The sequence below is a fragment of the Borostomias antarcticus genome (genome assembly GCF_949987555.1).
Source record: "Borostomias antarcticus genome assembly, chromosome: 25".
NCBI classification, from domain to species: Eukaryota; Metazoa; Chordata; class Actinopteri; order Stomiiformes; family Stomiidae; genus Borostomias; species Borostomias antarcticus.
In genome coordinates, this window is record NC_140258.1 from 1,042,501 (window position 1) to 1,065,814 (window position 23,314).

The 23,314-nt window shown below is 49.5% G+C and overlaps 1 protein-coding gene across 1 annotated transcript in view; it reads left to right on the forward strand.

Annotated features, from left to right (window-relative positions):
• LOC311325894 (protocadherin-15-like) overlaps positions 1–23,314 on the forward strand; it is a gene marked incomplete at both ends in the record, with an annotated part of 380,555 nt that overhangs the window by 305,680 nt on the left and 51,561 nt on the right. Inside the window, 2 exons of the mRNA XM_084458712.1 lie at positions 20,353–20,462; positions 22,316–22,456. Of these exons, the coding sequence (XP_084314838.1) occupies positions 20,353–20,462; positions 22,316–22,456 (251 nt within the window). The remainder of the gene's footprint in view (positions 1–20,352; positions 20,463–22,315; positions 22,457–23,314) is intronic.

Genomic DNA, 23,314 nt, shown 5'->3' on the forward strand with positions numbered 1-23,314 from the left:
CTAACCGTGGCCCCAATCCCCTTGCAGAAGGCCTGCCACACCCGAGAGGTGAACTGGGGACCACGGTCAGAGACGATGTCCTGGGGTATGCCGTGGAGCCGGACGATGTGGGAGACGAGGAGGTCGGCGGTCTCCGCAGAGGAGGGGAGTTTGGGCAGAGCCACAAAGTGGGCGGTCTTGGAAAACCGGTCGACGATGGTGAGGATCACGGTGTTGCCCTGGGACCTGGGGAAACCTGTGACAAAGTCGAGCCCGATGTGGGACCAAGGCCGACTGGGAACCGGTAGGGGACGTAGGAGGCCCGCCGGAGGTCGATGGGACGCCTTGTTCCGGGCACAGGTGACGCAGGCTGCAACGAACTCCCTGGTGTCAGCCGCTATGGAGGGCCACCAATAGCGCCGCTGGAGGAAGGTCAGCGTGCGGTGGGCGCCGGGGTGGCAGGCAAAACGGCTGGAATGGCCCCACTCGAGGACCCGAGAACGCACCAGGGTCGGGACATAGAGGCGGTTGAGGGGTCCGTTGCCTGGGCCTGGCTGGGCGCGAAGAGCCGCCCTGACCACAGAGTCGATGGCCCAGGTGACGACACCCACCACTCGGGCTGGGGGCAGGATGGGGTCAGGGGTGTCGTGGTCGGCTGCCTCCTCCGCGAACTGCCGGGAGAGGGCGTCCGCCTTGGTGTTTCGGGAGCCTGGGCGGTAGGAGAGGGTAAAATCAAAACGGCTGAAAAATTGGGCCCAGCGTGCCTGCCGGTCGTTTAGCCGCTTGGCGGTCTTGATGTAGGTGAGGTTGCGATGGTCTGTCCACACCAAGAACGGCAGCTCAGCCCCCTCGAGCCAGTGCCGCCACTCAACCAGGGCCTCGTGGACTGCCAGCAGCTCCCTGTTCCCCACGTCGTAGTTGCGTTCTGCGGGGGTGAGACGCCGGGAGAAAAACGCGCAGGGGTGGAGCGGTTTGCCCTCTTCAGACCGCTGGGAGAGGACGGCTCCGACGCCCGTGTCTGACGCGTCCACCTCCACGACGAACGGCCGGGCTGGGTCTGGATGGCCGAGCACCGGAGCCTCCGTGAACAACCCCTTCAGGGTCTCAAACGCAGCGTCCGCCTCCGGGGTCCAGGAAAAAACTCGAAGAGTGGATGTGAGCTCGTGGAGAGGGGCTGCCACCTTACTGAAGCCACGGATGAAACGGCGATAGAACCCCGCAAACCCCAGGAACTGACGCAATTCAGTCCGGTTGGTGGGTTGGGCCCACTCCACCACCGCCTTCACTTTTCGGGGGTCGGTCCGGACGTGCCCCCCCTCCACTATGTACCCCAGGAACTCCACTGAGGCCGCGTGAAACGTGCATTTCTCCGCTTTAACATACAGGCGGTTCTCCAAGAGCCGCTGGAGGACCAGGCGGACATGCTGCTCGTGCTCCTGCTGGGAACGGGAAAAAATAAGAATGTCGTCCAGGTAAACAACAACAAAAATATTTAACATGTCCCGCAAAACGTCATTCACGAGGGCTTGGAAAACGGCAGGGGCATTTGTGAGCCCGAACGGCATTACCAGGTATTCAAAGTGCCCAAGGTGTGTGTTAAACGCCGTCTTCCACTCGTCGCCCTCCCTGACACGGACGAGATGGTAAGCGTTGCGCAGGTCTAATTTCGTGAAAATGACAGAGGTGGTGAGAGGCTCAAACGAGGAACTAAGGAGAGGGAGGGGATATTTGTTCTTGATGGTGATGTCGTTGAGCTGACGGTAATCGATGCAGGGCCTGAGCGAGCCGTCCTTCTTGCCAACAAAAAAAAAACCCGCTGCCACCGGGGATGAAGAGGGACGGATGATACCAGAGGCAAGGGACTCGGATATATACTCCCGCATCGCCTTTTTCTCGGGGAGGGAGAGGTTATACAACCGGCTAGAGGGACGCGGCGCATCCGGGATGAGGTCGACCGCGCAGTCGTAGGGTCTATGGGGAGGTAGAGAGAGAGCGCGTTCCTTGCTGAACACGGGGGCTAGGTCGTGGTAAATAGTAGGAACGCCAGACAGATCCGGAGGTAAGGGGTCAGGCTTGAGCGTCCTAGGGGAGCCAGGGGCAGAACGGAGACAGTTGGCGTGGCATGCGACGCTCCATCCGAGGATCTGCCCTGTGGACCATGAGACGTGGGGATCGTGTCTCTGGAGCCAGGGTCTCCCTAACACGAGCGGGGCCGTGGGCGAACAGATAACAAAAAAACGCATGGTTTCTACATGGTTGCCGGAGATGGAGAAGGAAAGGGACTTAGTGCTGTGTGTAACTTTCCCTAGTGTGTGCCCATCCAGGGCGTAGGCAACCAGAGGGGTTTCCAGGAGAACAAGGGGGATACCAGCCTGCCGGACAAGCGTGCTGTCAATGAAACTGTCGTCTGCCCCAGAGTCCAGAAAAGCGCTAACGGTCAATGACTGGCTGTCCCAGGAGATCGAGGCAGGGAATAACATACTAGGTGAGCTCTTGTTCTGGGGCAGCGTCAGGTGGCTTACTAGTAACCCCTCAGCTAGTAAGCCCTGTCTTTTGGGCGGGTAGGACAGGCACGGATGAAGTGACCGGGCTCCCCACAGTATAAACAAAGCCCTCCGCGCATGCGCTGTTCGCGCACCGCTTCCGAGAGCCGTGACCGGGCTACCTGCATCGGTTCCTCCTCGGACTCGGCTGGACGGAGAGCCGGTGCACGCTCGTTGGGTGTCGTGAACCGTGGTTCGGGGTGGAATCGGGGAGCCGGGGGAGAGGATCTAGGGGCCGCTGGAGGAAGACGGTGACAGCGCTCGGCGCGTCTCTCACGGAGACGTTGGTCCATCATGAGAGCCAGGTCCACCAGCTGGTTGTAGGTCTCGGGTCTGTCCCTCATAAGACCGTCCTTGACAGCCTCGCTAAGGCCCCGTCGGTAGGCACTGAGGAGGGCCTTGTCTCCCCACCCACTGTCGGCCGCAAGGATGCGGAATTCAACGGTATACTCCGCGACAGAACGAGAGCCCTGCTGGATTACATGGAGGCGTGTAGCGGCGTCACATCCGTCTACGGGGTGGTTAAACACCAGAGTGAACTCCCTACGGAAAACCGCATAATCTGAGGTGAGTAACCCGTTCTGATCTAGCGCGGCTGTAGCCCATCTAAGGGCCCTACCTGTGAGGAGTGACATGATGTATGCCACCCTAGCCCCGTCAGAGGCGTACCGGCTAGGTTGGTAGCGAAATGCTAATTCGCATTGACTGAGGAACCCACGGCAGAGATCGAAGTCGCCCTCGTAGGGCCTAGGGGTGGCTAGGTTCGGCTCTCTCTCCGGAGCGACGGGCGCAGGAGCCTGGTACGGGGGAGACGCTGCCATGGGTTGAGCGGCGGGGGGCGGAAGTTGGGACTGCGCCCGAGCGGTGCTGTCCAGCTGATCCAGACGAGCCACAATCAGTGCAAAGGCGTCGGTGAGCTGGGTCTCCAGGCTGGCTAGCCGTCCCTCGTGCCGCTGGACAGCCCCAGAGAGAACGGAGAGGGCCGAGACGTTGGGTACCGGTGGAGCCGGGGCGTCAGCCGCCCCTGTGCCGCTGGGGTCCGTCATGGCCAGATCGTAATGTTGTACGGTACGACCCGGGGGGACCAAAGAAGCGGCACAGAGCGGTTGATCCGTTAGCCCGTGGGTTTGTTTATTTCCAGGACGTAGGGAAGGGGATATGCGGGAGAAAGTGTGGTGCGCCGAATGGTCTCGGAGTATGGGATGTGTGAATACCTATGTGTAGTGCGTAGTGAAGACTATGTGTGTGGTCTACCGTGGGTGCGGGGTGATATAGGCGGGCAGGGTGTTGTATGTATGTGCGTGCGCCTGGCTACAGTACAGTCCGAGAGTCCAAGGGATGTCCAAGGGAGGAGGCGAGCGTGGTACCGGGAGATCCGTCCGAGGGTGTCCAGGGGTTCGGGGGTGGTTCGAGGGGTTCTGTGGGTCCGGGGAGACGGGGAAGGGATCCGCGGGAGGCCGAGAGGAACTGGGGCCGGAGAGACGCGAGGGAGGGTCCGTGGGAATCTTGGAAGGAAAAACACAAAACGGGGTAAGGCAGGGTCCGGGAAAAAAAAGGCAAGTTGACTAGGAAATCACAGGGAGCGAGATTTGTACCGTGTACATAAGGCTACGATCTGGCGATGAACTGCCGGTCCCGCTGGTTCTTGTAGCAGCGGAGGCAATCAGCGACAGGTGCGCTGATTGCCTGATGGAGACCGGCTGCGTCGTCGCCTAGCCAACGCTCTCATTGAGCGCGCAGAGGTGGTGGGCTGGTCAGACGGCGTCGGAGAGGCAGACCGTGACGCGCTCCGCGCACGCCCCACAACACATTCAGCACATCTGAGGATGTCCACGGTCATCGTGTTTCTCAGCGAGCGTTTACCTGACTTCATTACTGAAACTGATCTGCGTTTCACAGGCCTTTCAGTAACTCAGCCAGGTAAATACTCATGTTTTGAATCACAGGAGGAAGTCAGATTTGGGTAACATGATTAATTTGCGTTTAAAAAAAAAAAGAAAGAAAGTATTTTCCAGATTAACGTGTTACATATATAAACAAAACAAGCAGTAATGATATGATGAAAACATAACACTTACATGTTAAAGAAATAGGGGCGTAACGTAATGTTCAATGATTGTGCAAATAGAAAGTAGAAAGGGGTCTCTATCTCTGTGTATCTCTCCGTCTGTCTGTCTGTCTGTGTGTGTGTGTGTGTGTCTGTCTGTCTGTGTGTGTGTGTGTGTGTGTGTGTGTGTGTCTGTCTGTCTGTGTGTGTGTGTGTGTGTGTCACTCTGTTGGACACACTAAACACACACAGCATGTCAGCGTGTATGGGCTGTGCAGCAGGTCATATTGTGTGCAGAGTTCGTGAGCTGACTGCAGGAGCCTGTTTTACGCTGTTTACATGATGCCTCACAGCGTTGGAGCAAGGCTGACTGATCAGCATGCAGCCAGCACAGCAGGCATGACACATTTCAATGATTTTATTTGTGTTCACATAATTCAACAACATCTTGAACACAAACGATAATAGATGTGGAAGCATTGCACTCACTGACTGCCATACATTACATCACTTAGCCGACAACCTAAGGATACAGGAAGCAACGTCTCCTCCATATGTGACGACCTCCAATTATATATATTACATTTCCTCGGCTTCCAAATATAAAGACCAGCAGTTTACATTATACCTAAGCTGCGTGATCACATCTTTGAGTGGTTGATATTTGAACACCTTGGTAAGGAAAGCCTCTTCCAGACTATGATCAAACATACAGCCTACTTCCAAAATGGTGACTTCTCTACTGTCCTCATCCACAACAACAGCATCTGTGGTATTAGCTGTAACATTTGAAAATACATTGTGTTTACTATTGCACAGGTTGAACATGGAAGATAAAACACAAGAGTATTTGAAGGTTTTGACTGAAAAGTGAACATGTTGGATTATGCCCTTAACTAACAGGTCAACAATCCTATCATGCCTTGCAAAGTACAACCCTTTGTACATATAGCAGCCATTCAGAATATGTGAGAATGTTTCAGTAACTGAATGATGTTTGTGGTGCAGGCAATGAGGGGAAATGGTGCTAGATTACCACAGAGAAAGAATGAGTCTGGTTGGGAGAACTTGTAATCTGTATTTAACTGTAAAAGTGACTATGTTCTCATCAACTGCAACATTTTTAAATATTGAATGAGAAACAGTCTGGTCAGCAGTAGGAAGACAAGCTGACTTCCCTTGTAGTTTTAGGCCAACCCATTGTTGTTGCTGTCTCTGTTGTTGTAACCTTACAAGGTACCTGCGTGCACTATTTGGTGATGTCCTGTATCAATAGCAGTAGCCCTCACTGAGGTAGAACAGTCAGTTATAATGTCCTCAGACGACGGTGTCTGGGCCAGGTTTCACCCCGTCCAGGGATACTGCAGCCTGTGCACAAAGGTCGTTGAGGTCAGGCCAGTCTGAGCAGACCCTAAACCAGCAGAGTGTGTCTCCATCTTGAGGAACTTTCCATCGCTTCATATCCAGAGACAAGGACGATCTAGCTAGTTCTCAGACAGTTTGAGTAGTAAATCCACTCCACATTGGGAACACCGAGCCCGCCTTCCTGTTTGGACTGGAAAATAATGTCTCTGGTAGTGTGGCTGCTCAGACCCAACCACTTCCTCACCAAGCAAACTGTTTTATTGTTTAGCTCACTCAGTGTTTTGCACATAAGATGTACGTTGGAAAAGAAGTGTTGGACTCCAGACAGAGCAACCTGTCTAATGGCTTCCAACTCCATCAGCAGCGGAAGTGGAGAAGCATCGATCAGGTCCAGCCCAGTGATGAACTCAGAAGTGATGTAGGCTAGTCCACCTGCTCTTTCCATACACCTGTTGTGTTAAATCTGTGACCCAGGTAGGTGTGTGTCTCGTGTAGGTCATACACACAGATGGGCTTTGAGCTGATGATGAACTCACACGCACACACACACACATATACATACACAGTACACATACATACATACACACACACACACATACATACATACACAGTACACATACACACACGCGCGCGCACACACACACACACACACGGTTCTGTGCTGTGCTGCTGTATTCATTTGGTGTTGTAGCCTGGAGTGCAGAGAGGATGATCTCCATTAGACAGAGACAGACTGCACTAGGCACACCTGGAAATGCATTTCTCTGCTATTATGCACTAATGCATTTAACCTGCTCTTTCTGACAGAAGACAGTTTGGCATCACTCAGAACCTTCACCTCTCCATTAATACCTTTCAATTTTCAATCTCTAGGCTTTTATTCAAAGGCACATACAGCAGGCAAAGGATTTGACTGAACAGGTAACGCACTATTGCTGTATAGTGCTGTGCCTCTCAGGCATGCTGTGCCTCTCAGGCATGATGCCATTCCTTCCCCCCTTGAATTCACTGTGTGGAGTGTCCTCGTCCGGGGATGTTTAATAGCACTAACCCATCTGAACAGGGAGCTGGTCGTCACTCTTAGCTGGAGCTCTGCTTCATTCACTTGGCTTTTACTAGTAGAAATAAGAACATACGTTTTGAATGGCGTGAAGCCAGGAAAAGGAAAGAGTGATTTTCTTTTCTCTCAAGGGATTTGCAAAGCCTCAGGAAGTTGTAATTCTGGGTACAAATGATGTTGTAATTATCATGTTCCTCCTAGAACACCCACATTAATACACTTAAGCCCGGTGCTCTAGACCGTTCTAGATGATGCTGACGTCACTGGCATGCTCACTGGATGTGTTTACTCCACTGGGTGGAATTTCATTGAGACTCAGTCGAGCGTGTCCTTGTGTCCTTGGCTTGTCCTCGGAATAGTGTACATACATAGTTAGTATTCAGCCAGTGGCCCAGTGTGTAAAACATTTTAAATTTGAATGTCTAATCGCACCAGTCAGACTGACTGAACTAATTGTGCTCTGGATGTCAAACATATTGAATGTGACACTTGACAGTAGTCTTTAGGCAACAACAAAACAAATGTGTAAACTTTTTAAAACATATTTCTTCAAGCCAAAATTTCCCACAATAAAAGTTCACCCAGAATGTGTGGGCGTGGTCATGAGAACTGTCAATCATCTGATGTAATCAATTGGTGACAGACCATGCCCCGCCCCCCACTGACAGACCAGGCCCCGCCCCCCACTGACAGACCATGCCCCGCCCCCCACTGACAGACCAGGCCCCGCCCCCCAGACCATGCCCCGCCCCCCACTGACAGACCAGGCCCCGCCCCCCACTGACAGACCATGCCCCGCCCCCCACTGACAGACCAGGCCCCGCCCCCCAGACCATGCCCCGCCCCCCACTGACAGACCATGCCCCGCCCCCCACTGACAGACCAGGCCCCGCCCCCCACTTGACCAGACGGCTGTCGCTTGGTGAACTCATCTTTTCGTTTTGTGGAATTGACTATGAGTCTAATAATTAAATTAGGCCTACTGGAAATGCTTGCATTATACATCATATACAGACTTGAAACTTAAGCTTGTTACCATAGCTACCATGATAAGCGCTCATCTTGGGAAATTGCATTTTCACAAACTAGCTACAGTAGCACTAACGGTAGGCCCTACTAACGTTAGAGACTCCTATAACAGCACTAACGGTAGGCCCTACTAACGTTAGAGACTCCTATAATAGCACTAACGGTAGGCCCTACTAACGTTAGAGACTCCTATAATAGCACTAACGGTAGGCCCTACTAACGTTAGAGACTCCTATAACAGCACTAACGGTAGGCCCTACTAACGTTAGAGACTCCTATAATAGCACTAACGGTAGGCCCTACTAACGTTAGAGACTCCTATAATAGCACTAACGGTAGGCCCTACTAACGTTAGAGACTCCTATAGTAGCACTAACGGTAGGCCCTACTAACGTTAGAGACTCCTATAGTAGCACTAACGGTAGGCCCTACTAATGCTGTGTGCACACTGCGGATATTTTATGTAGCGGATACGTTACCCAGAGGGGATTTTGTGTTGAATATTATTTACTTACACTTTGCAACTTTTTGTCTTTTACTGTCATGTCAAAAAGTACAGAAGAAAGATTAGGCTGTAGAAATAGGCTGTAGCCTATTTAGAGGCTGAAGAGGAGAGTTGGTCGGACTGGATTATGGGTTCTCAATATCCTCCGTGGCCGACGGCAGTCTAGCAATCAGCTATCCCACCTCCGTCATGATCGGTCGTCTGATAAAAATATGCTCCACATCATAGCGGATTTCTCAAAAAGTTGAACTATTTTCAACTTCAGGAATCCTCTCTGGCCAGCGCTCAGCGCAGCGCATTTCTATATCCACACGCATTCTGATCTGTTCCCATAGCTTTGAATGGAAAATAAGCTGCCGAAATCCACAGCGCATTTAAAAAAATACTCATAGTGTGCACACACCCAGGCCTAGCTGGACAATGACTTACAATAATAATTTTGGCTATTTAGCTAGTTAAGATAAAGTTCAGATAAAAGCACAACTATACTGTAGCTACAGTAACGTCTGAACTGCTTGTAATGTAGCAAACTATACATCTAATCTATCCGTTGTCATCTCTCTAGGGGACTTATTTAGAATGAGAGGTTATGGATTGGATACGGAGAGTGAACTCAAAACGTGACCCACCCTCTGGCAGAAATAGCCTTTACTATTCCTTGACTAAGAGATGGGGGGGAAAAGATTGATGCTCCCCCACCAAATAACCTAATGACAGTTAATAACGGCTATCATTTTTAAAATGGACAAATCCGTCCCTCGTTTCTAATGATCAGTTTGCGTTCCAGTCGCACATCACTGCGTGTGTTGCAAGTGGAGGCTGCTGAGTAAATGACGGTCTGTCGATGGATGGGGTTCTTGGACACGCCCAAACTGATTGTGCTGATTGGATCAACTCTGCTTGATCATGTAGCCTGTATGCTGCTTATGTAGCCTACTGTAAAAGTTTATCCAGGAACGAGAGGGGAGTCATTGGCGAAAAATAAAATAAAACTTGCATATTTTAAACATGTCGAAACCCACTTTTACAATAGGCTACTCATTCTTCAATAAATTACATTTGTGGTGAGTTTCAACAAAAAATGACCTAGCCAGAAGCCACTGAGGGGCGAACGGGAGGCGAACAACCCAAGCTTGTTTGGACGCATGATGTTCTGTCTTACATAATCCAATGTCCATGCGTTACATATCTTTGGATGCAGCGATGCGTTTATTTAGTTCAGCATCCATTCATAGTTCAGCAGCACACACCTTACTGTATGCATAGATAAGCTGCGTTGTCCATATTCAATTCCAATGTGTCCATTCATCGAAGCGCGCTATGCCATTGGCACGGTAACAAAAAAGTGTGCTTTGTGCTTCCCAAAACGCACATCTGGGAACACAGATGTAGTAAGCCTAGTCTATCCGTCACCAAGATCCCAAAAGCCCAGTCGCCATTAAACCTAACCCAGCACCCCAAGAAGTGATATGTGTATCTTTTCTACTTTTTACTGCTTCGCAATCCCCCCAAAATAATGTGATTGAGTAGATAAACCAGGAGAACATACCTGCTTCAAATGATCATTGAATCAAGTAGGCTAGTCCTGGATTGGAACAAAACATTCTAGGGGGTATAGCCAGGACTGGAGCTAAATACCACTCCAGTAATTTATTTAAATAGTTATATTACATCAAAGTAAATTAATTAAAACATTTCCCCATGTCTGAATATTTTGCATAAATTATTTGGTATGGGGGGGCAATAAATGTTACAATACACTCATTCTCAGTAAACAACATGTATTTCAAATGTGTAATAATGATTCAAAGGTGAGTTTTGAGACTTGAGTGGGTTTCAGCCATGGACACCATGGTGGGCTAGCCTGCAGCGGACTGATCCCCCCCCCCCCCACCATGGTGGGCTAGCCTGCAGCAGACTGATCCCCCCCCCCCCCACCATGGTGGGCTAGCCTGCAGCAGACTGATCTCCCCCACCATGGTGGGCTAGCCTGCAGACTGATCTCCCCCACCATGGTGGGCTAGCCTGCAACAGACTGATCTCCCCCCACCATGGTGGGCTAGCCTGCAGCAGACTGATCTCCCCCACCATGGTGGGCTAGCCTGCAGCAGACTGATCTCCCCCCACCATGGTGGGCTAGCCTGCAGCAGACTGATCTCCCCCCCCCCCACCATGGTGGGCTAGCCTGCAGCGGACTGATCTCCCCCCACCATGGTGGGCTAGCCTGCAGCAGACTGATCTCCCCCACCATGGTGGGCTAGCCTGCAGAGGACTGATCTCCCCCCACCATGGTGGGCTAGCCTGCAGCAGACTGATCTCCCCCACCATGGTGGGCTAGCCTGCAGCAGACTGATCTCCCCCCACCATGGTGGGCTAGCCTGCAGCGGACTGATCTCCCCCACCATGGTGGGCTAGCCTGCAGCAGACTGATCTCCCCCACCATGATGGGCTAGCCTGCAGCAGACTGATCTCCCCCCCCCCACCATGGTGGGCTAGCCTGCAGCGGACTGATCTCCCCCCACCATGGTGGGCTAGCCTGCAGCAGACTGATCTCCCCCCACCATGGTGCCCAGAGTGGCTCTCACTGGATTGTATTGAACTGCATAAAACAAGGAAATAAAAAAATTAAAAAAACAAACGACGGCATAGGGTTCACCAGGCATAGGGTTCACCAGGCATAGGGTTCACCAGGCATAGGGTTCACCAGGCATAGGGTTCACCAGGCATAGGGTTCACCAGGCATAGGGTTCACCAGGCATAGGGTTCACCAGGCATAGGGTTCACCAGGCATAGGGTTCACCAGGGGAGGTCAGGTAATGTAGATAATTTCACTAACATGTGATCATGTGACACATCTTGAGTCTTGACATAACACAATTGATTTAGTAAGTTAAACAATGATAATAACGTAGCTAGTTAAATTACATCACATCAATCAAAACAGGACTACAGATTGAAGCTGGTAACGGCAGCTAACAGCGGGGCTACGTTACTTTGCTTAGTAATGTTAGCTTATCTGGCATGGAGATCAAGCCTTCCAATTTGTATGACAACTACAAATATACTTAGAATAACGTATATAATAATATATTACAAGGAGAATATAAAAGGGTCATTGGTGAGAGTGTAATCAGTCTTGCTCAACGTGAGTTTGTTTACCAGTAAGATGGTGGAATGACGTAAAAGCCAGCTGTATTCAGATAGAGTTCTCTAGGGGGCAGATTCCTTGTTAGAGCACGTGTCTCAGCTGCTCCTGTTGATTAAAACAGCTTCCATCCCTTCAGCTCTCTCCACTTCACTCCACCTCTCTACTTCTCTACCTCTCTCTACCTCTCTAAAGTACTTATCTACCTCTCTCTACCTCTCTAAAGTACTTATCTACCTCTCTCTACCTCTCTAAAGTACTTCTCTACATCTCTCTACCTCTCTAAAGTACTTCTCTACCTCTCTAAAGTACTTCTCTACCTCTCTCTACCTCTCTAAAGTACTTATCTACCTCTCTAAAGTACTTCTCTACCTCTCTCTACCTCTCTAAAGTACTTCTCTACTTCTCTCTACCTCTCTAAAGTACTTCTCTACCTCTCTCTACCTCTCTAAAGTACTTCTCTACCTCTCTCTACCTCTCTCTACCTCTCTCTACCTCTCTACCTCTCTCTACCTCTCTACCTCTCTCTACCTCTCTACCTCTCTCTACCTCTCTCTACCTCTCTACCTCCACCTCTCTACCTCTCTCTACCTCTCTCTCTCTCTCTACCTCTCTACCTCTCTCTACCTCTCTCCACCTCTCTCCACCTCTCTCTACCTCTCTCTACCTCTCTACCTCTCTCTACCTCTCTACCTCTCTCTACCTCTCTCTCTCTCCACCTCTCTCCACCTCTCTCTACCTCTCTCTACCTCTCTACCTCTCTCTACCTCTCTACCTCTCTCTACCTCTCTCTACCTCTCTACCTCTCTCTACCTCTCTCTACCTCTCTCTACCTCTCTACCTCTCTCTACCTCTCTCTCTCTCTCCACCTCTCTCTACCTCTCTCTACCTCTCTCTACCTCTCTCCACCTCTCTCTACCTCTCTACCTCTCTCTACCTCTCTCTACCTCTCTCCACCTCTCTCTACCTCTCTACCTCTCTACCTCTCTACCCTCTCTCTACCTCTCTACCTCTCTACCTCTCTCTACCTCTCTACCTCTCTCTACCTCTTTACCTCTCTCTACCTCTCTACCTCTCTCTACCTCTTTACCTCTCTCTACCTCTCTACCTCTCTACCTCCCTCTTCTCTCTCTACCTCTCTACCTCTCTCTTCTCTCTCTACCTCTCTCTTCTCTCTACCTCTCTCTACCTCTCTCTCTCTACCTCTCTACCTCTCTCTAACTCTCTACCTCTCTCTACCTCTCTCCACCTCTCTCCACCTCTCTCTACCTCTCTCCACCTCTCTCTACCTCTCTCTACCTCTCTACCTCTCTCTACCTCTCTCTACCTCTCTACCTCTCTCTACCTCTCTCTACCTCTCTACCTCTCTCTACCTCTCTCTACCTCTCTACCTCTCTCTTCTCTCTACCTCTCTACCTCTCTCTACCTCTCTCTACCTCTCTACCTCTCTACCTCTCTACCTCTCTATCTCTCTCTACCTCTCTACCTCTACCTCTCTACCTCTCTACCTCTCTCTCTCTCTCTACCTCTCTACCTCTCTCTACCTCTCCTCATCTCTCTACCTCTCTACCTCTCTCTACCTCTCTCTACCTCCACCTCTCTACCTCTCTCTACCTCTCCTCATCTCTCTACCTCTCTACCTCTCTCTACCTCTCTCTACCTCTCTCCACCTCTCTACCTCTCTCTACCTCTCTCTACCTCCACCTCGCTACCTCTCTCTACCTCTCTACCTCTCTCCACCTCTCCTCATCTCTCTCCCTCTCTCTACCTCTCTAACTCTCTGCCTCTCTCTACCTCTCTCTACCTCTCTCTACCTCCACCTCGCTACCTCTCTCTACTTCTCTACCTCTCTCCACCTCTCCTCATCTCTCTCCCTCTCTCTACCACTCTAACTCTCTACCTCTCTCTATCTCTCTAACTCTGCCTCTCTCCACCTCTCCTCATCTCTCTCCCTCTCTCTACCTCTCTAACTCTCTGCCTCTCTCCACCTCCCTCTACCTCTCCACCTCTCTACCTCCCTCCACCTCTCTACCTCTGTACGTCTCTCTCCCTCTCTACCTCTCTCCACCTCCTTCCTCTCTCTACCTCCTTCCTTCTCTCTACCTCCTTCCTTCTCTCTCCACCAAAGAACTTGACACCACAGGTCAAAGCCTTTGTTTCCTGGACTTACTTAGCTGTTGTTTCCACCCTGGCTCATGCAGTGCAGGCAACGATGGTTCTGGGGCGGGGCTGCGTCTCGTCTGTGTCATCGCTGTCACCGGGGCGGAGCTCCCTCTGACACCTCGGCATGCTGCGCCTCGCTGGTCTGTCAGTCAGCCTCTCTGCTGTTGGCACGGTGACTCTCGTCTGCCTGTAGACCTGTCACCCTACACACTCTCTCTTAATCTCTCTCTCTCTCTCCCTCTCTCTCTCTCTCTCTCTCTCCCTCTCTCTCTCTCTCTCTCTCCCTCTCTCTCTCTCTCTCTCTCTCTCTCTCTCTCTCTCGCTCTCAGTTCAGTTCAGTTCAATTCAATTGGTTTTATTGGCATGATGTAACACTACATGATGTAACACTCCATGTTGCCAAAGCAAGCGTTTTGACATTGAAAAGCAACATTAATTAGAAACACAGGCTACTACAAGACAAGACAAATTATCAGTTGTCGATATAGCAACAACAGCAAGAAAAAAAATAAAATAAATACAGGAGAAATGATGTTGTCAGATATAAATACAATGATGTGTGTCAGGTGACTGTTACTCACAGTCCCTCAGGCAGACAGCAACGTACTGTAGACTGCTGCTACTGTAACTGACTTCTCTTTGAGTCCTGCCCTAGTAGGATAGACTTCTCTTTGAGTCCTGCCCTAGTAGGATAGACTTCTCTTTGAGTCCTGCCCTAGTAGGATAGACTTCTCTTTGAGTCCTAACCTAGTAGGATAGACTTCTCTTTGAGTCCTAACCTAGTAGGATAGACTTCTCTTTGAGTCCTAACCTAGTAGGATAGACTTCTCTTTGAGTCCTAACCTAGTAGGATAGACTTCTCTTTGAGTCCTGCCCTAGTAGGATAGACTTCTCTTTGAGTCCTGCCCTAGTAGGATAGACTTCTCTTTGAGTCCTGCCCTAGTAGGATAGACTTCTCTTTGAGTCCTGCCCTAGTAGGATAGACTTCTCTTTGAGTCCTGCCCTAGTAGGATAGACTTCTCTTTCCTCTCCTCTCTCCTAGTAGGATAGGCAGTTATTCCTCATCTAATAGGTTAAGAAAACCGTTTGTTATGGATTCAAATGGTTTGAATGTGTTTCTCTAATACAGTGGTCCCCAAACTAAGGCCCGCCTCCACATTTGGCCCCCTGAACAATACCAGAGACGCATTATGATTTTTTTTTCAGTCTGGCCACGCGAATCCTAGACTAGCCCCTGTCAAATAGAAAGGAATAATGGCGAAAAGGTTCGGTAAGAGAAAGGTTGATTCAGAATGCAGGGTATTTAACCTGCAGTGGTCAAACCATTATCTTTTTGTTCAATGCAAAGAAAAGGCTGTTTGTCTCATCTGTCAAGAGGCGGTGGCGGTATTCAAAGAATACAATCTGCGCCGACACTATGAATCCCGTCACAAAGACAAGTATGATAACTTGCAAGGCCAAATGCGAGCAGACAAACTCTCAAAGCTAAAAAGTGGACTGTTAGCTCAGCAGAATACATTTGTACGCCGAGCTCAGCTGAAGCAGTCATCCGTTCGGGCAGCTTTCGGGTTGCTCAACTGATGGCAAGCAGCGGTAAACCTTTCACTGATGGAGAGTTTGTCAAGAAATGTTTGAATGCTGTCGCGGAAGAGGTGTGTCCCGAGAAGAAAGACGTCTTTAATGCCGTGAGTCTGTCGGCGAGTACAATCACCAGACGCACTGAAGACATCGGGGGTAATGTAACGCCCAGCTGCAGCAGAGGTAATGTAACGCCCAGCTGCAGCAGAAGACGAAAGAATATGACTTTTTTTCCTTAGCACTGGATGAGAGCACGGACGTGCAAGACAGCGCAGCTGCTCATTTTTATTCGTGGAGTTAGCGCAAACTTTGAGATGTGCGAGGAGCTGGCAGCCCTCCAAAGTCTCAAATGGACTACAACGGGGGAGGATATTTTCGGCAAAGTATGCCAAACCATGGAAGAGTTGGACCTAGACTGGTCAAAGCTTGCCAGCATCACGACTGACGGGGCTCCTAGTATGGTGGGCGCGTCTCGGGGTCTATAGAACCGGGAGATGGAAGAACGGGGTCTCACCGCCCCGCTACAAGCAAGCACTGTGCTGCAAAGTGTTGAAGTGGGATTCTGTCATGAAGGTTGTGGTGTCATGCATAAACTTCACCAGAGCAAAGGGACTTAAACACAGGCAGTTCCAACCATTCCTGTCTACAAGCCTACTGGAACCTACAATAGGGTTATAAGGAAGGAACACAAGAACTTTGAGAGACTGCTCATATGAGTCATTTGAGTAAGAGATTCTGCTCTGACAACTAAGCTAAACTTTTACCTGTTAAGATTGTGCACGGCACAACAGAAAGTTATGTTCAATGGACTTTTTTTCTGTGAAGAACCCAGAGAGGGTTATTTGGTTATTATTTATTTCACAAATAGTGTTATTTATTTCCTGACTTTTTCTGTGAAGATCCCAGAGAGGGTTATTTGGTTATTATTTATTTCATTAATAGTGTTATTATTTATTTCCTGACTTTTTTTTCTGTGAAGATCCCAGCAAGGGTTATTAATATTGGGTTATGTGTGGCTTTCTGGAAAACAATAAATGTTCATGTTTAGGCACCCCTGCGATCGTCACACTTTTTCTGTTTCAAACTGACCCCGGCCCCCATCAGAGAAGGGAAAGGTTATGTGGCCCTCACAGGAAAACGCTTGGGGACCCCTGCTCTAATATGCTTATACTTTTCACACCTGGTGAGGAAGTGCCGCTGTTTCAGGCTCACTGAGGGGGAAGTGACATCACAGCCTCTGCTCTGCAGGGAGACAGGGTTTCCTGTGCCTCCCTTTTCCAATAGCAAGGCTGTGCTCAGTCAGTCTGTACTCTCTCTCTCTCTCTCTCTCTCTATCTGTATCTCTCTCTCTCTCTATCTCTCTGTATCTCTCTCTCTATCTCTCTCTCTCTCTCTCTGTATCTCTCTCTCTCTCTATCTCTCTGTATCTCTCTCTTTCTCTATCTCTCTGTATCTCTCTCTCTCTCTCTCTCTCTCTCTCTCTCTGTATCTCTCTCTTACAAACACACTGTTAATCTCTCTCTTTTACACAAATGCACACACTCTTAATCTCTTTTACACAAATTTGCACTCACTCTTAATCTCTCTGTTACACAAGCAACCACACACTCTCTTAATCTCTCTCTCTTACACAAACACACTCTCTTAATCTGTCTCTCTCTTACACAAACACACACACACACTCTTTTTCTCTTAATCTCTCTGTTACACAAGCAACCACACACTCTCTTAATCTCTCTCTCTTACACAAACACACACACACACTCTTTTTCTCTTAATCTCTCTGTTACACAAGCAACCACACACTCTCTTAATCTCTCTCTTACACAAGCACACACACACTTAATCTCTCTCTTTTACACAAACATACTCTCTCTTAATCTCTCTGTTGAACAAGCAAACACAATCTTAATCTCTCTCTGTTTTACACAAACACTCTCAATCTCTCTCTCACTCACTAACACACACACATACTCACTCTCAATCTCTCTCTCACTCACTAACACACACATACTCACTCTCTCTCTCTCTCTCTCTACCACTGTGCAGCATGGTTGCGAGCTGGTCTGTACGCTACAGATTCAGGTCGTCAGTCATGGATGGTACGTGAGAGTCAGGGTTCATTACGAGGAGCAGAATGCCACGCAAGCACACCACTACTGGAACGCTTCACGAATTTGCAGGTCAAGGTCACTAACAGGCAGTCCGAAAAGTAGACGGCGAAAATAGAGCTGTAAATCTGAAGACATGAGAACACACACACAACCAGCATAGATGCTTACTGCCTTTTTGTGTACAAGCTATCTGGCCGATCCATAGGTTTTAAGAAATTTGGTAAACACAAGCCTACACACACGCACTCGAGGGAGAGAGAGAAGCACGTCATCCCATCAAAGAGCCAAATAAATGGAACACAACTGGAGTGGTTTCTCTTACAATGAAAATGAAGAACCCAATAACACCCAAGAAGCCGTGCTATAAATCATGAATATTGAAGCGGCTTTGCCGTGGTACTCACCAGAGCGTACTCTTACACACACACACACTCTCAGTATCTCTCAAACCTTTAGTCACAGATTGAAGGGGGGTCTTTACCCAAATGTCAAACGCCTCTACTGGTCTTTTGTACTTCATCCTTGTCTCAGTCTGGTTCAACCCCAATGCATCAGTGTCCTGGAGGCCAGTGGGGGGAAGGCTGCCAGACTCACACAGCTGAACCGCTGAACAGCTTACGCTTAGACCTGCTGTTTCCTATCTTCTTACTGTGTGGCGTGAAGCAGAGAAAATGTCAAAAACAACCCCAAAATGCCATTAGGATCGTCCAGTTTGAATTACTCACTTCTCTCTAGAAAAGTACCCTTCTCTTTACCTGCCTGCAGTGACTAGGGCTGTGCAATAAAATCCATATAGCAATACCCGTACGTACATAATACATGTAGACATACAGACACACACACTTGTGAAAATATGTACACTCACACACACACACACTTCCACCTCTACAGAGTTCTCAGCCACCTACACGCTCCGGCCAAGTTCTTTTCAAGCCAAATGGCAGCATGTCAACTCTCACCGCTGTGTGGTGCTTGTACAGGGATACAGGGTGTTAGTGCTAACCAGCAGTCCTTTAGCCTCCAGCTCCACCACTTGGCACGTACAGCAGCACTAGTCTGCCTCCTCAGCAGTCCCTGGCTGACCAGCCTCCAGCATCACTGGCAGACCCACGTCTGTCACACACACGGGCCTGCCGGGCACCAACAGGGACATCTGCCTGTCATTCAGTGATGATGATAGTGACCGCGCCGCAAGGCATATTCCAGCAGGACAAGCTGTTAAAATATCAGCCCCTAGTTTTTTAACAGCTTCCAAGTGCCAGATGGCCAGATGGGCCAGGTGTGAACTGGAGAACATCCGCCTCTGTGTTATTTGGTTGTTTTATACACTGCGCAGACAGTCAATTTAATATGGACCATACTTTTAACTTTTAACACTGCTTCTAGCTAATTGTCCAGCATATTATCCTGACTTTCAAAAGGCTATTCATTATTTCCAGGAGCAGTATTATGGGCTTTTGTCTAACATACGTATCTCAGTGAGTCTGAGAGCTGACTGTCCCTCTCCCTGCGTGACTCACCTGCTCACTCAGCGGGGGTCATTGATCCCTCTCTCCCAGGTGAAGGGTCATTGATCCCTCTCTCCCAGGTGAAGGGTCATTGATCCCTCTCTCCCAGGTGAAGGGTCATTGATCCCTCTCTCCCAGGTGAAGGGTCATTGATCCCTCTCTCCCAGGTGAAGGGTCATTGATCCCTCTCTCCCAGGTGAAGGGTCATTGATCCCTCTCTCCCAGGTGAAGGGTCATTGATCCCTCTCTCCCAGGTGAAGGGTCATTGATCCCTCTCTCCCAGGTGAAGGGTCATTGATCCCTCTCTCCCAGGTGAAGGGTCATTGATCCCTCTCTCCCAGGTGAAGGGTCATTGATCCCTCTCTCCCAGGTGAAGGGTCATTGATCCCTCTCTCCCAGGTGAAGCTCTCATAAAGGCACTTTCACAAGGAAGAGCCGTGCCATAAAAGCCTCTGCCTGCCAGACAAACAAACCTGGAGTTCATCTCTCAATCTGTGCCTTGCTCACTTCTTCTTACCTGCGGGCTCATTTTATTATTCATGTTTTATGAAATGTGTAAGTTCAGGGGTGTCCAGAAAGACAAGAGTGATGAAATGAAAGCACTGACACTGTAGTTTAAATGACCTTGGGATAACAATACCGTTTCTAGTGTCTCGATATCTCACACCCTCAGCAAGGCTCTCTGGCTGTCATTCACTAGGTGCTAGACTGTACTAGAATAGGACTGGACTAGAATAGGACTCTTTGAACTTGTGATTTGAAAAATTAGTTATACCGCAAAGCTGTCAGGCGCACACACACACACACACACACACACACACACTGACAGTAACAACTGGAAGACACGCTGCGCATCAGGGAAATGACATTATCAGCCCTCAGTGACGCTCTGCCAAGCTACCATTGTACGCTATTTATGGCATCAGTCATTTCTATGGAAAGTTGTGTCAGGCTTAGCAGCTCAATGTGGTGCTGAATGCTCTCATGCGTTTGAGCTGGAACATTTAGCTATTGTCTCACCGACCAAGGACATTAGAACTTCATGCTATTCACAACACAATAGAGGTAGCATATTGAGCACATCTTACAGCATCTTAACTGCTGGAGGAGACGTGAGATGAGCTCTCTTCAGCCAGGAAAGGGCTCATCTGTTTGGAAGGAAGTTCACCTCAGTGCTGCCACCATGACAATGTGCTGTTGTCCAGTATATGACCGTGCCGCTGAAGGAGATTCAGTCATGACATCTCTGGTAGAGTTGTGTTGAGTTGTGTGCAGAGCGGTGTTGCTGGTTCTTAGTGGGTGTGGTCTCCCCCCAGGTTCCCTCCTGTCAGTGAGCTGGCACCGCTGGGCACGTCTGTCGGGACGATCGTGGCGGCCGCCGTCAACCAGACCATCTTCTACTCCATCGTGGGAGGGAACGAGCGAGGTAAGCATCTCAGTCCCTACTCTAGCCTCTACTCTAGCCTCTACCTCTACTCTAGCCTCTACTCTAGCCTCTACCTCTACTCTAGCCTCTACTCTAGCCTCTACCTCTACTCTAGCCTCTACTCTAGCCTCTACCTCTACTCTAGCCTCTATTCTAGCCTCTACCTCTACTCTAGCCTCTACTCTAGCCTCTACCTCTACTCTAGCCTCTACTCTAGCCTCTACCTCTACTCTAGCCTCTACTCTACCTCTACTCTATCCTCTACCTCTACTCTAGCCTCTATTCTAGCCTCTACCTCTACTCTAGCCTCTACTCTAGCCTCTACTCTACCTCTACTCTAGCCTCTACTCTAGCCTCTACCTCTACTCTAGCCTCTATTCTAGCCTCTACCTCTACTCTAGCCTCTACTCTAGCCTCTACTCTACCTCTACTCTAGCCTCTACTCTAGCCTCTACCTCTACTCTAGCCTCTATTCTAGCCTCTACCTCTACTCTAGCCTCTACTCTACCTCTACTCTAGCCTCTACTCTAGCCTCTATTCTAGCCTCTACTCTGCCTCTACTCTAGCCTCTACTCTAGCCTCTACTCTAGCCTCTACCTCTACTCTAGCCTCTATTCTACCTCTACTCTAGCCTCTGCTCTAGCCTCTACTCTACCTCTACTCTAGCCTTTGCTCTAGCCTCTACTCTACATCTACTCTACCTCTACTCTACCTCTACTCTAGCCTCTACTCTATCCTCTACCTCTACTCTAGCCTCTGCTCTAGCCTCTACTCTAGCCTCTACTCTAGCCTCTGCTCTAGCCTCTACTCTACCTCTACTCTAGCCTCTGCTCTAGCCTCTACTCTACCTCTACTCTAGCCTCTGCTCTACCTCTACTCTATCTCTACTCTTCCTCTACTCTAGCCTCTACTCTAGCCTCTGCTCTAGCCTCTACTCTACCTCTACTCTAGCCTCTGCTCTAGCCTCTACTCTACCTCTACTCTATCTCTACTCTAGCCTCTACTCTAGCCTCTACTCTAGCCTCTTTTCTAGCCTCTACTCTATCCTCTACCTCTACTCTAGCCTCTACTCTAGCCTCTACCTCTACTCTAGCCTCTGCTCTAGCCTCTACTCTACCTCTACTCTAGCCTCAAATTCAAATGGATTTATTGGCATGACGTGACACTGTACATTTTGCCAAAGCAAGAATTTGGACATTGAAAAGCCACATTTATTAGATTACTATGGCAACGAAACCTCCCATTCCCAAACAGCCAGGACATTTTCAAATAGTCGTTCATTGAGGCTCCCGCAAAAAGAAGTTTGGGCCCATTAAACCACGAGGCCTTTTCTCTCGGCCCCAAGGTTGTCAGAGCAGACGGTTATCTGGTGGCTCTGCTGGGTGAGCTCTGAGAAACTGTAGAAAGTACAATTGCACCCTGGGTAAGCGAAAGAGTCAGTAGTTGTAGGTGGCCAGCTCTGGTCACAGACGAGGGAATGGGTGAGAGGGGGTGTCGGATGAACATGAACACTATTGATGTCTTCTCTTGAGAAGCAGCATGTGCGAGAGAGAGTGTGTGCATGCGAGCATGTGTGTGTGTGTGTGTGTATCTGTGTTGCAGTCAGTACGTTTCCGTCGAGTCACCGGACCACAGAAGCTTGGTCATATAAACAATGTAAAAGAGGTCAGGTTTCACAGTCTCGGTTTGGCAAGAGACAACATGTACCTGTTACAGATGTTGATCTACAGCCATGTAACCCTGGTTGATCCCATCAGGGACTGCTTCCAATGTCCTCCTCATAGTCTCTGTGTGTGTGTGTGTGTGTGTGTGTGTGTGTGTGTGTGTGTGTGTGTGTGTGTGTGTGTTTCCAGGTCATTTTGAAGTGAATAACCGGACAGGTGTGATCTACACGGCTAAACCTCTGGACTATGAGGACATCACCAGCTACGTGCTCAGGGTCCAGGCCGACTCCATGATGGTGGTCCTGTCCAACCTCAGAGTTCCCTCCAAATGTAAGCGCTTGTTTGTTAGTGTGTGTGTGTGTGTGTGTGTGTGGGGGGGGGGGTCTCTCTCGGTCGTCCTCGGACAAGCCCTCCATGGGGCGGCTGTGGCTCAGTGGTAGAGCGGGTCGTTCAGTGATCGAAGGGTCAGTGGTTCGAATCCCAGCTCCGACTGTCCACATGTCGAAGTGTCCTTGAGCAAGACACCTAACCCCAAATTGCTCCCAATGAGCAGGTTAGCACCTTGCATGGCAGCTACCGCCATTGGTGTGTGAATGTGTGTGTGAATGGGTGAACGAGAGGCCATTGTAAAGCGCTTTGTCCCTTAGGGGTGAGAAAAGCGCTATATAAGTGCAGTCCATTTACCATTTACCATTTACCATGGGGCACTGTACACACAAGACGAGTAAGCATGATGCTGACAGGGTAACACTTTTTTTGATAGATGGGATGTAAAGTCCAGTGTGCTGAAGGGAGAATGAGTCTGGGTGTAAAAGGGCTGACTCTACTCTAGCCTCTACCTCTACTCTAGCCTCTACCTCTACTCTAGCCTCTACTCTAGCCTCTACCTCTACTCTAGCCTCTACCTCTACTCTAGCCTCTACCTCTACTCTAGCCTCTACTCTAGCCTCTACCTCTACTCTAGCCTCTACCTCTACTCTAGCCTCTACCTCTACTCTAGACTCTACTCTGGCCTCTACTTCTACTCTAGACTCTACTCTAGCCTCTACCTCTACTCTAGCCTCTACTCTAGCCTCTACCTCTACTCTAGCCTCTACCTCTACTCTAGCCTCTACTCTAGCCTCTACCTCTACTCTAGCCTCTACCTCTACTCTAGCCTCTACCTCTACTCTAGACTCTACTCTGGCC